General features: G+C 32.4%; 1 protein-coding gene and 1 non-coding gene across 2 annotated transcripts; both read right to left on the bottom strand.

The window, feature by feature from the left end:
- Positions 1–2,909: 2,909 nt before the first annotated feature.
- Positions 2,910–10,328, bottom strand: LOC111997578 (uncharacterized protein At4g06598). Its single transcript, XM_065774582.1, has 5 exons — positions 10,059–10,328; positions 7,025–7,760; positions 4,724–4,803; positions 4,491–4,613; positions 2,910–3,624 (listed from the first exon to the last, which is right to left on the bottom strand). Exons 2-5 carry the CDS (start codon positions 7,738–7,740, stop codon positions 3,422–3,424), a joined length of 1,122 nt encoding a protein of 373 aa, XP_065630654.1. The 5' UTR covers positions 7,741–7,760; positions 10,059–10,328; the 3' UTR covers positions 2,910–3,421.
- A 1,937-nt stretch (positions 10,329–12,265) lies between these two features.
- Positions 12,266–12,366, bottom strand: LOC111997588 (U6 spliceosomal RNA). The gene has a single exon (XR_002881375.1). It is a non-coding gene; the product is annotated as a U6 spliceosomal RNA (small nuclear RNA).
- Between the last annotated feature and the right edge of the window lie 202 nt (positions 12,367–12,568).

Here is a 12,568-nt window from a genome sequence, read left to right as displayed (position 1 = left end):
ATATATATATATTCATTTCCTAATGTATCACTATAGTTCATAATTTTGAAACCAAAAATCTGAGATCAAGTAGACATGGTATAATTTATCATTGAAGAATAGCAATATTAACAAGTAGATATAATTAGTTTTTTATTATACTGTATACAAGTAGATTTCTAATTCACCAATCCACTTGTCCTCTTGGAAACAACACAGAATTCTCTGAACTATACGAGTGATTTTCATTTACATTTACTCCTTAAAAGATAATTATAGTTTTTTAGGATGGAGTACAAATTAGTAAATTACTTTAGAATGTTCCTGACATGATTGCTGCTGTTTAAAGGTGGGTGAATTAGGTTACTAATCTTGGACAAAAACAGAAAAGTGGTACCGAATTGGCGAATTCAAAGTTTTAAACACTAGCAAAATTTCCTAACTGGAGTAAAGCATGGTAAGTCCTGTGGGGCATTCACTGCTTAACATATTCAAAACCAGATTTTAATGCGATCAAACCATTTAAATAATGATTTTTTTTTTTTTAATTATGCTAAAAAATCCTACACAACTACTCGAACCTATTCCCCACCCCTAGAAGGGTTCTAACTTCTAAGGCTTTGGGAGGTATATCCTGCCTAACAAGTGGGTGGATGATAATCACTATTTAAAATAGGGAGAAGTTTACGGATACCTTAAGAATATTGGTTTAGAAAATATTTTTAAAATATTTTTATAAAAAAAGAAAAAGAAAATTAATGTTTTTACGACTTTTTATATTTTTAATTAAAATAATGTCAAACTTTTCTAAGATTATTTACTAAAAATTGCAATAAGGCACCGTTAAAAAGAAATTTTAAAATAATGATTTGCAAACCAATATAATAGATAATAGTTGATAAAGTGGGTAAAAGGAATGGCACTACAAAAGCAATTTTCCTATATTCTTTTTTGACGATTTAGATAGCGTTTAACATTTTCTTTTTCATCGAAAACTATTGCAGATTAAGACAAGTGAAAAAGATATATGCTCATTGCTCCAAAAGAAAAGAGAAAGTTGAAGGGACTTTTCAATTTTTTATCGTCCATCTTTGTAGTTGTGGTTGTCTTTAAATATTAGATTCGGAGTAAGGCAAAGCAAAGCGAGCATATTCCAAGCATTAAAATCAATCACCTTTTCCTCTTAAAAAAAAAAAAAAAAAAATCAATCACCAAAGTTAAAGAAGATAAGTACAAAAAAAAAATGCTGAAATAATGGCAAAAACGGCTAAAAAGTTTTAATTTTTACACTATATAGTCAAACAGCCAAATTTTCAAACTATGTAGCAAAATATTACTATTTTGAAATTCTATATTATTGATGTCAAGTTTTGGGCAGAATTCGACATTAGGAATGTCGAGTTCTATGCGTATTTTGCCATTTAATTTTTTTAAAAAAATTGTTACTTAGAACTCGACATTACTAATGTGGAGTTCCACTTAAAAATATGAATAGAATTCGATATTGCTAATATCAAATTCCAATCAAAACTCAACATTAGGAATATTGAGTTCTAAAGAATGGTATTTTGTTAGATAGTTTGAAATGAGAGCTGTTTTGCTACATAGTTTAAAAATTGAGACTATTTAGCTATTTCCTCTTGAAATAATTTGAAAGTTAGGAGTTAGGACTTAGGATATGAAAATTTGAACTATGCTAATTAAATTACAAAACTCTGCGATAATGCTGAAGTTAAAACTTATACAATTAGCTGTTCTACTAATCCATTAAAGCCATTATTTTCGTAGGGCATACGATTATACAAAGCTTCAACATTTATCAGGACGTGTCAAATAATTTGCTACAAATTGAATGTGACTTTTTTTTCTCCTCAAAAGAAAAAAGAAAAGAAAAAAAAGAAGAAAATAAAATAATTCACAAGCTGACTTTATAAATGCATTGGCATCATAAATAGTTAGGAAAATCGGCCAGCAAGGATTCGTTGGGGACATTAAAAAATTCTCCATATATATTAATGGTGATATAGTGGATGCCACCCAGACCCAGCACTGCATTAAGTATATAGCATTTAGGAACAAGACTTTTGTCACCTGCTCAACCGACACCATATGTTATTTCCCAACAACCCCCATATCTTATATCATTCACCCTAGGAATTCTGTCTCATCTGCCTGTAGGACCCCCTTTCAATAATATAAATAACAACTAAAATAAATAAGGTTTTAAAAAAATTAGTATCTCATATATATATATATATATATATATATCTTCCTTCTCATGTTTAGTGTCTAGGTGTACGCATATCCAATACATTAGAAGAGTGAGAGGTATTTGGTATCAAATAATTTTACATTTGCAGTATCAAAGTCTAATAAGTAAGAAATTTCTCTCTAAAAATAAAAAGGTAAAGCTTAGATATAAAAAGGTAAAGCTTAGATCCTATTAAACTGAAATGGTTGAGAAGAAGACACATGGCCAAAAGTGAACACGTGTTACCATCTCAACGAATCTAGTACACTAAATGCATTGGACTTAACCCAAGTCCAATCTTACTAATAAATGAAAAACGTGTTAATAGGTAATTATTTTTGCACACGTCTCTTATTTATTGAATTTTAATATTGATGACATGATATCATTTGATACAGTATCAAATAATTTTTCCAGGGGAGGGGTGGAGCGGAAAAAATAGAGGATCGACAACCAGCCTAATGAAAATTCAACTGATTAATGTTCTCATCATACTAAAACAAAACCCAAGAAGTGTAAAAGTAATGCACATCCAGTTTACAAGTACACTTGTCTTACCACAATGCAGACTATGCATAGTAAAAGTAATGCACGTCCAAACAGCACTATCTTTGCACAAAGTTGAATTCCACAAATTGTGGAAACTTCAACTGAATAATTTTCTCATCATACAAAAACAAAACCCCAAAGAATAAACATGGATTTCATTAAAAGCATGTTACAAGTACACATTTTCTTATCACAATGCATTGAAAGTAATGCACATTCAAACAGCCCTAAACATCTTTGAACAAGGTAGAATTCCTCAACAGTGGAAACTTTAATGGGCAAAAAAATGGAGCATACAACTTTCATGATTATAATAATCTCTGAAACATACAGGACAGGACAGGACAGACCGAATCCTCGGATCTGTTTTGAGTTACCACCTCCGGTAAGTCACCTGCTAGAAATTGAATAACTTTCTGGCGATGACTACCAGGTGCACATAAAGATATTAGCTTAGCAAACGGGAAAGAGAATAAAATGGTGAAAAATTAAAACGCACAAAGCTGCCAGAGAGAGGTCACCAAGATTGGAGGAGCTCTGCTTTATCCCACACAAGGGAAACAACAATTTTGGTCATAGACATGGCAATGCCAATTGAGGAAGAGAAGGGGAGAAATAGACAGTTCTGGACTGATCACAAATCTAAATGCGGAGTGGACCAGTCACAGGATCACGGCCTGAATTGGCATCCTTGTGTCTCAAAGAGAGATTAGCAAATTGGGAATCTAGGTAGTCCCTGCTTTTAGAGCGTCGATGGCTAGCAGATGGCTGCTGTTGTGGCTGTTGCTGCTGCTGATACAAAGTTCGTAGCCTCCCAATCTCCCTCTCCAATACTTCTTGCTCCACTGAACATGGTATACCACAGTTTAGTCTCATTCCATGAAAATAGCATGTATATATGTAACAATTTGCTGCCCATGACATAACAGATTAGTGATCTCCTTCTGGATATATTGGTCTTTTAATCATTGAATTGCCTTTCAGGGTTAATTGATAGACTGTTGATGTGTTGGTACAAAATTTACCCTGAAAATTTCAGAGGGATCCAATGCATCCAAAAGGAGACCTATGCTCTGAGAAAATCAATTTCCCAGGGACTGCTTGTTTTGTGGATTAATTTCATCAACACAAGCTACTTATTGGCGGTTTCAAAATACAAATTATAACCAGTAAAAGGTAGCATGACAAGTCTGCTAAGTGCTAAATGTTTTTTCTTGAAAAAATTAAAGAAAAATAAGTCATACAACACGGTTGTTTATTAGTGAGTAGGGAATTTCAAATGCAGTATAGCAGGTCCACCACATTCGGCAAGTCATCTAACCAGTAAAAAGTAGCATAGCAAAACTAGGATGCAACATCATAGCCAGCAAAAAGTAGCATAGCATGCCAGATAAAAGTCCTAAGTTTGGTTTGGGTCATGTCTCCTCACCATATGCTTCTGCTTCAAATTGAACATCTAATATGAAAATACTCATTTTTAACACTCATAAATGTCAACATTCACATTGGCCATTGACCTCATAAATAGAAAATACATTTTTATTAAAAGGTGCTAAAGGGCACAAAACTAGTGCAAAGGAAGAATACTAGTGAAAGCCCTAAAGAAGGAAGAGTGAAGAAAGCTAAAAATGGAAATAATTTCAAGTAATTAAAACCAATATCCGTTTGCAAGTAACAAATGAGTCGGGTAAGGATGGAATATCAAGCTTACAGTATTTGATAAGCTGCTCCTGGGCTAAATTTTCTAATCGCTGCTTAAGGGCTTTGTTCTCCATGCTCAAAATAAGATTCTGCTGGTTGAGAAATTCAAGTTCAGCTGAAACTTCAGACCCTTCTGCCTGTAAAGTAAAACGTAGAGAAGTAAGATTTCAACTCTTTAGTACAGCACAAAGTCCACTTAAACACCAAATCAATTTTATGTAGTATTTCAACTTCTGCTGATACTTGCCTGTAAAGCTTGTACATTCCTTTCAAGCTCAGCTATGTATTGAAGCTTCCGAACCCGTGAACGTTGAGCAAATTGCCTGCACCAAATAGCAATTCATATTTAATGATATATAAACCCCTTCCAGATACAACAACTTTTTCTTTCTCTTCTGCATGCATTTCATCCTATAAATAAATATCAATTCCATTGTTGTTAAAAGATCCTTAAAATTACAAATACCCGATTTGATTGTTTATTAGCAAAAGTAACATCAATGAAACATAAAACAAAAGTTAGTTGTATGTCCCAACTTAAGAAATAGTCATGCACAAACTATGAATATAAATATTGTGCACCCATGTTCCAATCAATGCTTCAGATGTAGAGAAAAACCATGTGGGTGTATGGATAAACAATTTCAACCAACATATCTCTCATCTTTTTTTTTTCTTTTTTCTTTTCTATAAAAAAGAAATAATAATTGAATAAGTACACAGGATGAACAATTTCAACCAACAATTGAATAAGTACACAGGATGAACATACTACATCCTCTCAAGATTTACGGCCAAAAAAAAAAATCAAACAAAGAATTGGAACGTACACTGCTGAAAGCGCACAGCCAGTTGAATACTGAGCAAAGGAAAATAATTTTCAGTGAGCTTTCACTGAGCTCCATGCAGTTAAAAATGCAGTTACAACTCATTTCCCAAGTTTTCCACATTATACAAAGATAAATTGTACCCATATCACACCACTCTCTTGACAACTAAGTGCCCATTTGGCACAACTTATTTTTCAGCTTTTAGAAAATGGGATGTTTGAAAAAGCTGTATGTAGAAAAAACTGGGGGGTTTTTAAAAGTTGTACCTTGAAAATATGAGGTTTTAAACTGCCCACCAAATGGATTCTAAATCTCCCCTTCCAACTAGCAAATTCTTCCATCACAATCTGAGGCATCACCCAACACACCCAAAATAAAGACAAAGCTAATGGCCAAAAGTGTCTTGATATGACACAACGTAATAGGAGATAGTTTACAGTCTCACCACAATCCTAGTACGTGCAACATCCATCCATAATGACTTCTCTCTCTTTTTTCCTCAAGTTGTCAATTATCAGAATCTTACCCAAAGCAATTGTCCACCAAAAAGCACTACTTTTGACACCAGATATTCTTCCATGGAAATTCAACCATTTAACACTTTCCAAGAGCCTCTAGAACGAACTAACCTCAAACTTCTCTTTCTTAGAAAGCTCCAATACATACTATATTCACCTCCACCCGATGGGAAAATAGTGCGTAATAAAACAAAAAAGTTATCATCTGACTCTCCTCCCAAATTGCAAAAGGGTCTCATGAATCTAATGTTCCAATATCCTGTTCCTTCACCTGCCATTCCCATATGCATATATGGGATGCAACTGGAACTTCACAGTAGTTAAGAATAGGTCCAGAAATTTATCCTTTAATGCAATTGCATCCATAACTTTTGTTGTCCAGTTCCCATAACAATTACAAGAAGAACACAAAACAAAAGGTTGCAGACTTTTCTATAAGTACCAAACTATTTACACCTTTCACCCATCATAGAAAACACAAATTTATCAAAACATTACCACAACATAGTCAATGCTAATTATAATTCTAAACAACAATAGCTGCATTCTGGATGAAGTTAATACAATACAACAAACATTTAGGAACAATTAATTTTTTTTTATTATTAAGCTACACATGCACCTAGTGGGTCTTGAGCCCACAACCTCACCCTCCACCTAACATTTGCAAGGGAGGAGGAGCCAGACCAGTTGAGCTAGACCTCATTCGCAAGAACCATAAAATATTAGGCCAAATAACTATTTTGGTCCCTAATTTATGAGTCAGAGTTCAATTTTGTCCCTAAACCTTTTTTTTTTTTTTTTTTTTTCAATTTAGTCCCTAAAGTTTTGAAAATCATACATGCTGTCAAAGTTAAGTGCAGAAATCATACAAATCATGCATCTTTTGAGCTCTTTCATCTTGTATTAGTTACAATCCAATTTAATGACAAGTCAATCACTCAAGTTGTAAAGCAATTTCATAAAAATCGCTCAATTTTTTTTTTTTAAGAGAGAAAAGAATTTTTTTTTTTTAAAAAAAAAAAAGAGAGAAAAGAGGGAAAGGGTAATATTGAACCATTTTAGAAACTTCAGGGACCAAATTTACATAATTGATAATTCAATGACAAAATTATAGAATATATATAGATAAAATGTAACATCAAGTAAATCAAATATATCTTTCAATATAAAGAACATTTAAATTGGCTACATACTGTTTAGCGCGTTTCGTATCTGTCTCAGAAGCAGAAGGCTTAGCATTTGAATCCCTTCTTTCAGAAGTAGCTTTTAGATCTTGTGGACATGATTCAACTTGATCCTGCTTTTCGCTTGCAGTACATGAAACCACATCAGCTTCATGTGGTGAGCATGATGATCCTGAACTCTGATGAACAGTGTTATCCTTGACAGAATGGCTGCTTGGGTTAACCACAGCATTCAAAGATGGATCCCATGCCCTATTCTTCTGCTTTGCCAAGAGGACATCTGCATAGAATGAAGCATGCTGCACATCTTTGTGAAGATCAAAGTCCTGAGATCCCCAAGAAGGTACAGAAACCATATTTTTATATTTGAAATCATCCTGAGCTGCATAATCAAAGTTAGAAGCATTTGCTACATCTATGTAAGCAAAGGAATCACTTGATGAACGCCTATGACCTCCTCTGCGTACAGGTGTCTCTGGTTCATTAAGAAGATCATCAAGCCAAGAAGGTTGCTCCTCTATGAGCTGGCTCTCAGAGGAAGTTCGTTGGTGGTGTGCATTTCCCTCTCTAGTCTTCTGAGCAGCTTTTGGTCCAATAGCAGGACCCGGGACATGATCAACATACGAGGGGGAAACAATAGGAAATGGACTTTTAGGAGGAAGCAAAGCGTGTTTTCCTGAGTAGATCAAATTTCTGATGTTTGACGACCCCTTGGAATTTGCCATGGCCTAAGCTCAACCAGTTCCTGTCAAAATTATATGGAATGAAATGACATAAAAATAAGGATAATATAACCGTCAAAAAACAATATTAAGCAAGAAAAGGAAAAATTCCAATCAACATTGTTGCAGAGGCCTCTTCATCAATAAATTGTTTGGCAATAACATCTTGAACCAACAAAGTAGAAACAAGTAAAAGGTCCAAAAGGCAGTGCTGAAACTTGAAGGTAACATAGTTACTTTTTATAATCAAACAATATCATAGGATAAATATTTAAAATGGTATTGATATTTTTACTAGGTACAACACTTCAAATCAATGAAATTTTCTAAAAAGCAAACAAGTCCAAAGCATGTACATGCATCTGCACCACGCAACCACACTCAAATCTAGGTAGCATAGCAAGGCACCTAAGGAACTGATAAGAAAATAATTACATACGTAATCCATGTGTCAAACTGGCATCTAAACAACAATACCAAAGCCTTAGTCCTAAAATTTTTGGGGTCAGCTATGGATTCTCAACATATTAGTCAAGGTTGACCACAAACTTGCATCTAAACAGTATTGCAAAAATAGGATCCATTAATAAGTCATATCCAACTAAATTGAGAGAGCAAAGGAAAAGGAAAAAAAAGTTCCATCTACACAAATTAGGCAAGGCCATTGAGCTCCGGTGGAAGAATGGTAGGAGGGTGAGGTGGTGTGTTCATAAACCAGTGCGTTCGTAACTTACCAATAAAAAAATCATGGACAAAGTTTGATTACAAACAATGGTTACACTCCACTCAATATATTGAATGTTAATTTTAACAAATTTACCATTAGATTACATTTTCTTCTTATATCCTCCAAACTTGCAAAATTTCCAAATAATCAAAAATTAATAGCTACATCATCAATCAAATGTTTAAATTTCAAGTTTTTGTAATCTAAAATTATACATAAAAAATAAGTTTATGGATCAAATAGTAAATAACATCCGATTGGCACAAAATTTTACATGGGTTAAGAACATAAAAAACATGTAATCCACTGGTTAGATTTTCAAAATATATAGCCATGTTAATTTTTGTAGTGGGGAGTTGTACAATCAGCTACAACCAAGTTTGTAGCTAAACTTTGTCCAAAAATCATTTTAAAATCAGGCAAGTACTTCAAACAGGTAGACTTGGCAAATAGGGTCATTCCATCATGCCGAAAGGAAAACTGAAGCATTACAGCTTCTATGGCAGTATGGCACATTGCAATACAGCAACAACAAAACTTTAGTTCCAATTTTTTTTTGGGGTCGGCACAAACAACACTTTATTGGTTGCAGGTATGACTTACTAATACACACGCACCCAATGGAGCTTGACATCGTTCTTCACCTTACTCATACAAGATGAGGAGATGCCAATTGAACCGAAAAAAAAATAATAATAATAATTGAAGACTCTAGTAATATATAAATACATGAATACATTATACATATTCCTAGAGTCTTTAAATTTTTTATTTTGTTCTAGGAATATATATATACATATACAAATACAAGAATACTTTATACATATTCCTAGAGTCTTTAATTTTTTTTTCCCTACCAAAGAGCTCTACCTCAATTGGCACCTTACAGGGTGAGGTAGTAGGTTCAAGAGCAATCATGAACGTGTGTAATTTACAAATAAAACAATTGATTTTTTGTTCATCAAACCAACTCATACTCAAAACTCAATGAACCAAAAATTATCCTACAATCTAATTACCTAACAAAATAATCATCAAGTTCATAAATTTAATCAGAAAATGAAAAATTAAAGAGACAGACAACAATAACCCCATAATTTCTGTTTGGCAAATAACAATTTTTTTTTTCTTAAAAAAAAAAAGTTGAATAATACCATATCCCTGAGCTAAGTTCAGACAAGCTTTTTCTTCTCGCTTTTCTCAGCTCCCAAACAACGGGGGGGAAAAATCTAAGATTCGGAAAAAAAAAAAAAAAAAAAAAACAGTTTTGTTTTTCGGTTTCCTACATTTTCTAGTCAACCAAACGGAACATATAAATATAGAAATAAAAAACGCACACAGCACCTGAAACAACAATTAAAAAAAAAAATAGGAAAAAAAAAAACTGTGATTCAACGAAACGAATTGTAGCAATGTCGAACTGATTTAACGAACTCTGATATACGGAAATGAAAACAGATTCTATATTCGTAACAAACAAAAAACAAACTTCAAAAACAAAACAGAATGTGAATTTATATATATATATATATAAATTCGCTTACTTTTTTTCTGTTTTTCAAAAAACAAATCAATAAAAAAAAAAAAAACGTACCGGTTGTGGAACCACGAATCGAGATCTCACAATGGAAATGCGAAAAAAAAAAATTTGTATGAGAAATAGAAATCGAAGCTCTCTCTCTCTATCTCTATCTCTATCTCTTAGGGTTTTGATTGGTTTTTGTTATTTTGATTTTGGTGTTTGAAGCTATATTTCTTTCTTTCTTTCTTCTTCTTCTTCTTCAGAAGCTTTGGTTTGGTTTTGAGTTTCTCTCTCTACTTTCTCTCTCTTTCTGTCGTTGAATTGTGTGTTGAATAAGGAGCTGGAATTCATCGAATTAAATAATAACCATTAAATGTAAAAATTGTAAAATAATTAAATTTATATTTAAATTTAAATTGTTTCTGAAGGTTGTATTTATCTCTTATATATCGCTCATACCACGTTATATATAATATGCTATATTAATTTTATATATGTAGAAAAATACCTTTCTTTTTTTTTCTTTTTGTATGTATATATGAGTTTATGTTTGACATTGACAGTGATAATTATTATATTTTTCTTTTACAATTAGTAGATAAGCAAAACTCAGTTTACACTTTAAAAGTCTATAAAACTTGCTTCTTAGTAATATTTTAAATTAATTTTTTTATAAATTATAATATTGTGTTAACTACAGTAAAGGATTTTTTTTGTCATTTTTTTTTTATTCTTTGAAGAATAAACGCAGCCTTTCTAAAGTTTCGAGTGTTTTAATTATAGATTTGGTTTGACTATAGCTAAATAAATTTTGAAAATAAATTGAGTCAAGTTTTGATTATGTTTGGTTTGTTAAAGGTTTTGAAACTCAATTGACAACTTCCTATTTATTAAGTATTTAGGAGTTTATGGGGAGGAAAGGGTGACAGTTTAAGGAGGAAGTGGTTTGAACTTTGGGATTATCAGTATATTGTAATTATCTTTATAAAAAAATCATGTTTGGTGTAATTCATGTAGATTAAATAGTCAATATGTATCTTAAAAATCATAACTTTAGTTTTATTCAATTTATGTCTAATTTTGGGGTTTTTTTTTTTTTAAAAGACAATTCCTTAGTGTTGAAAAGTTTTACCAATAAATAAATAAATTATCAAGTTTAGTTTTATTCTTCTCAAAAAAGTTTAGTTTTATGATTTATATGACATCCCAGATTTTAAGATTTTATCATATTAGGAATTTTTTGAAGAGGGGAAAAAAAAAGGAAAGAGAGTGAGGGGTGACGAGAGATTGGGGGGTGGAGAGGGGGTCCTAATTTAATTTGACTTCATGGGATAACGATGTTACTACTATTATTAATTTTTTTAAAAGTTTTTTATTTATTTTTTTTATGGATAGAATATATAAGGGCAAATGGGTGGAATATTTTTCTAATGGGAATTGACAAGTAAGTAATTACACGCAAAGTAGCAATGTGGAACAACTTGTCTATTGATTATAAATGATGAGCGGCATTTATAAAAAGATGTGGAGAGAGAGAGAGAGAGAAGCAAATAAAAATAAAGTGCAAATTGGGACAACTAACTCCATAGATAAAGTGCACAAGAAAACAACAAATTCCATACCTATATTCTAAAACATGTCCATAAGATTGAGCCCACACAACACCATTAAGCTTCCCATCCTAGAAAGCTAGTATTTTCAAAAACCTTTTTTAGCTTGATTTGTTTTGACAGTGGATTATCTTTTAAAACAGTGTAAACATAAAATCAAAACCTTCCTTTTTTTCCTAATTTAAAAAAGATATAAATTCATCCAAAACATCATTTTTGTAAAGAAGTTAAAAGTAGTCCATGTACATCCAGAAAGCTAAATTGGGAAAGAGTTATAACTAGATATTATGAGGGTTGATTAATTCAATTTAATCCACTGTTAGAAAGATAGTTTTTTCAGAGTGGAAAATGATTATTTGTAATGGTGGATCTTATCTGATAATTAGTGAACACAGTGGTTTCTATTTCTAGCACCCAGAAAAAGAAGAAAAGGGACTACATGTGCATGCAACAATGGACACATAGGTCTGGTAGAGAGCAACAATTATACACCCTGTAAAAAGTTGGTGACCAACTCATCTGGGACATGAACACCCACTAAGGACAAATCAACTCTGTTTGTAGCTCTTGTAATCTCATTTTCAATTTTACAATCACTCAAAATAATTTTATGTACAAATTATGCTGCATAGATGAGTACGGAAGAAAATTGCCACACCATCTTTAATCATCAGAGATTCCAAATTCTCTATTTATGCGCGTCATCCTTGCACGAGTCATACTAATCTTCTATATATCGTTCCAATTTTATAGGATGTCTGCTAGGGGACTTAATCTTAATCATCAGAATTCTACGAGAGTGAATTTTGTCAGCATTATTGGCAGAATTACTGTAAGTAGTTCAACATCCAGTAGAAACTGGAAACCATTCCACAATGCAATGACTGTAAGCTCATAACAATGTCAACGCATGCACAAATTGATTGAAAACAGAATATTATTGTGATCTCTATGTATAGGACATTGATCTAC

The sequence above is a fragment of the Quercus suber genome, unplaced genomic scaffold (genome assembly GCF_002906115.3).
Source record: "Quercus suber isolate HL8 unplaced genomic scaffold, Cork oak 2.0 scaffold_94, whole genome shotgun sequence".
NCBI lineage: Eukaryota > Viridiplantae > Streptophyta > Magnoliopsida > Fagales > Fagaceae > Quercus > Quercus suber.
The sequence above is the reverse complement of the archived record's forward strand: the minus strand, read 5'-3'. Positions and strand labels throughout refer to the sequence as shown.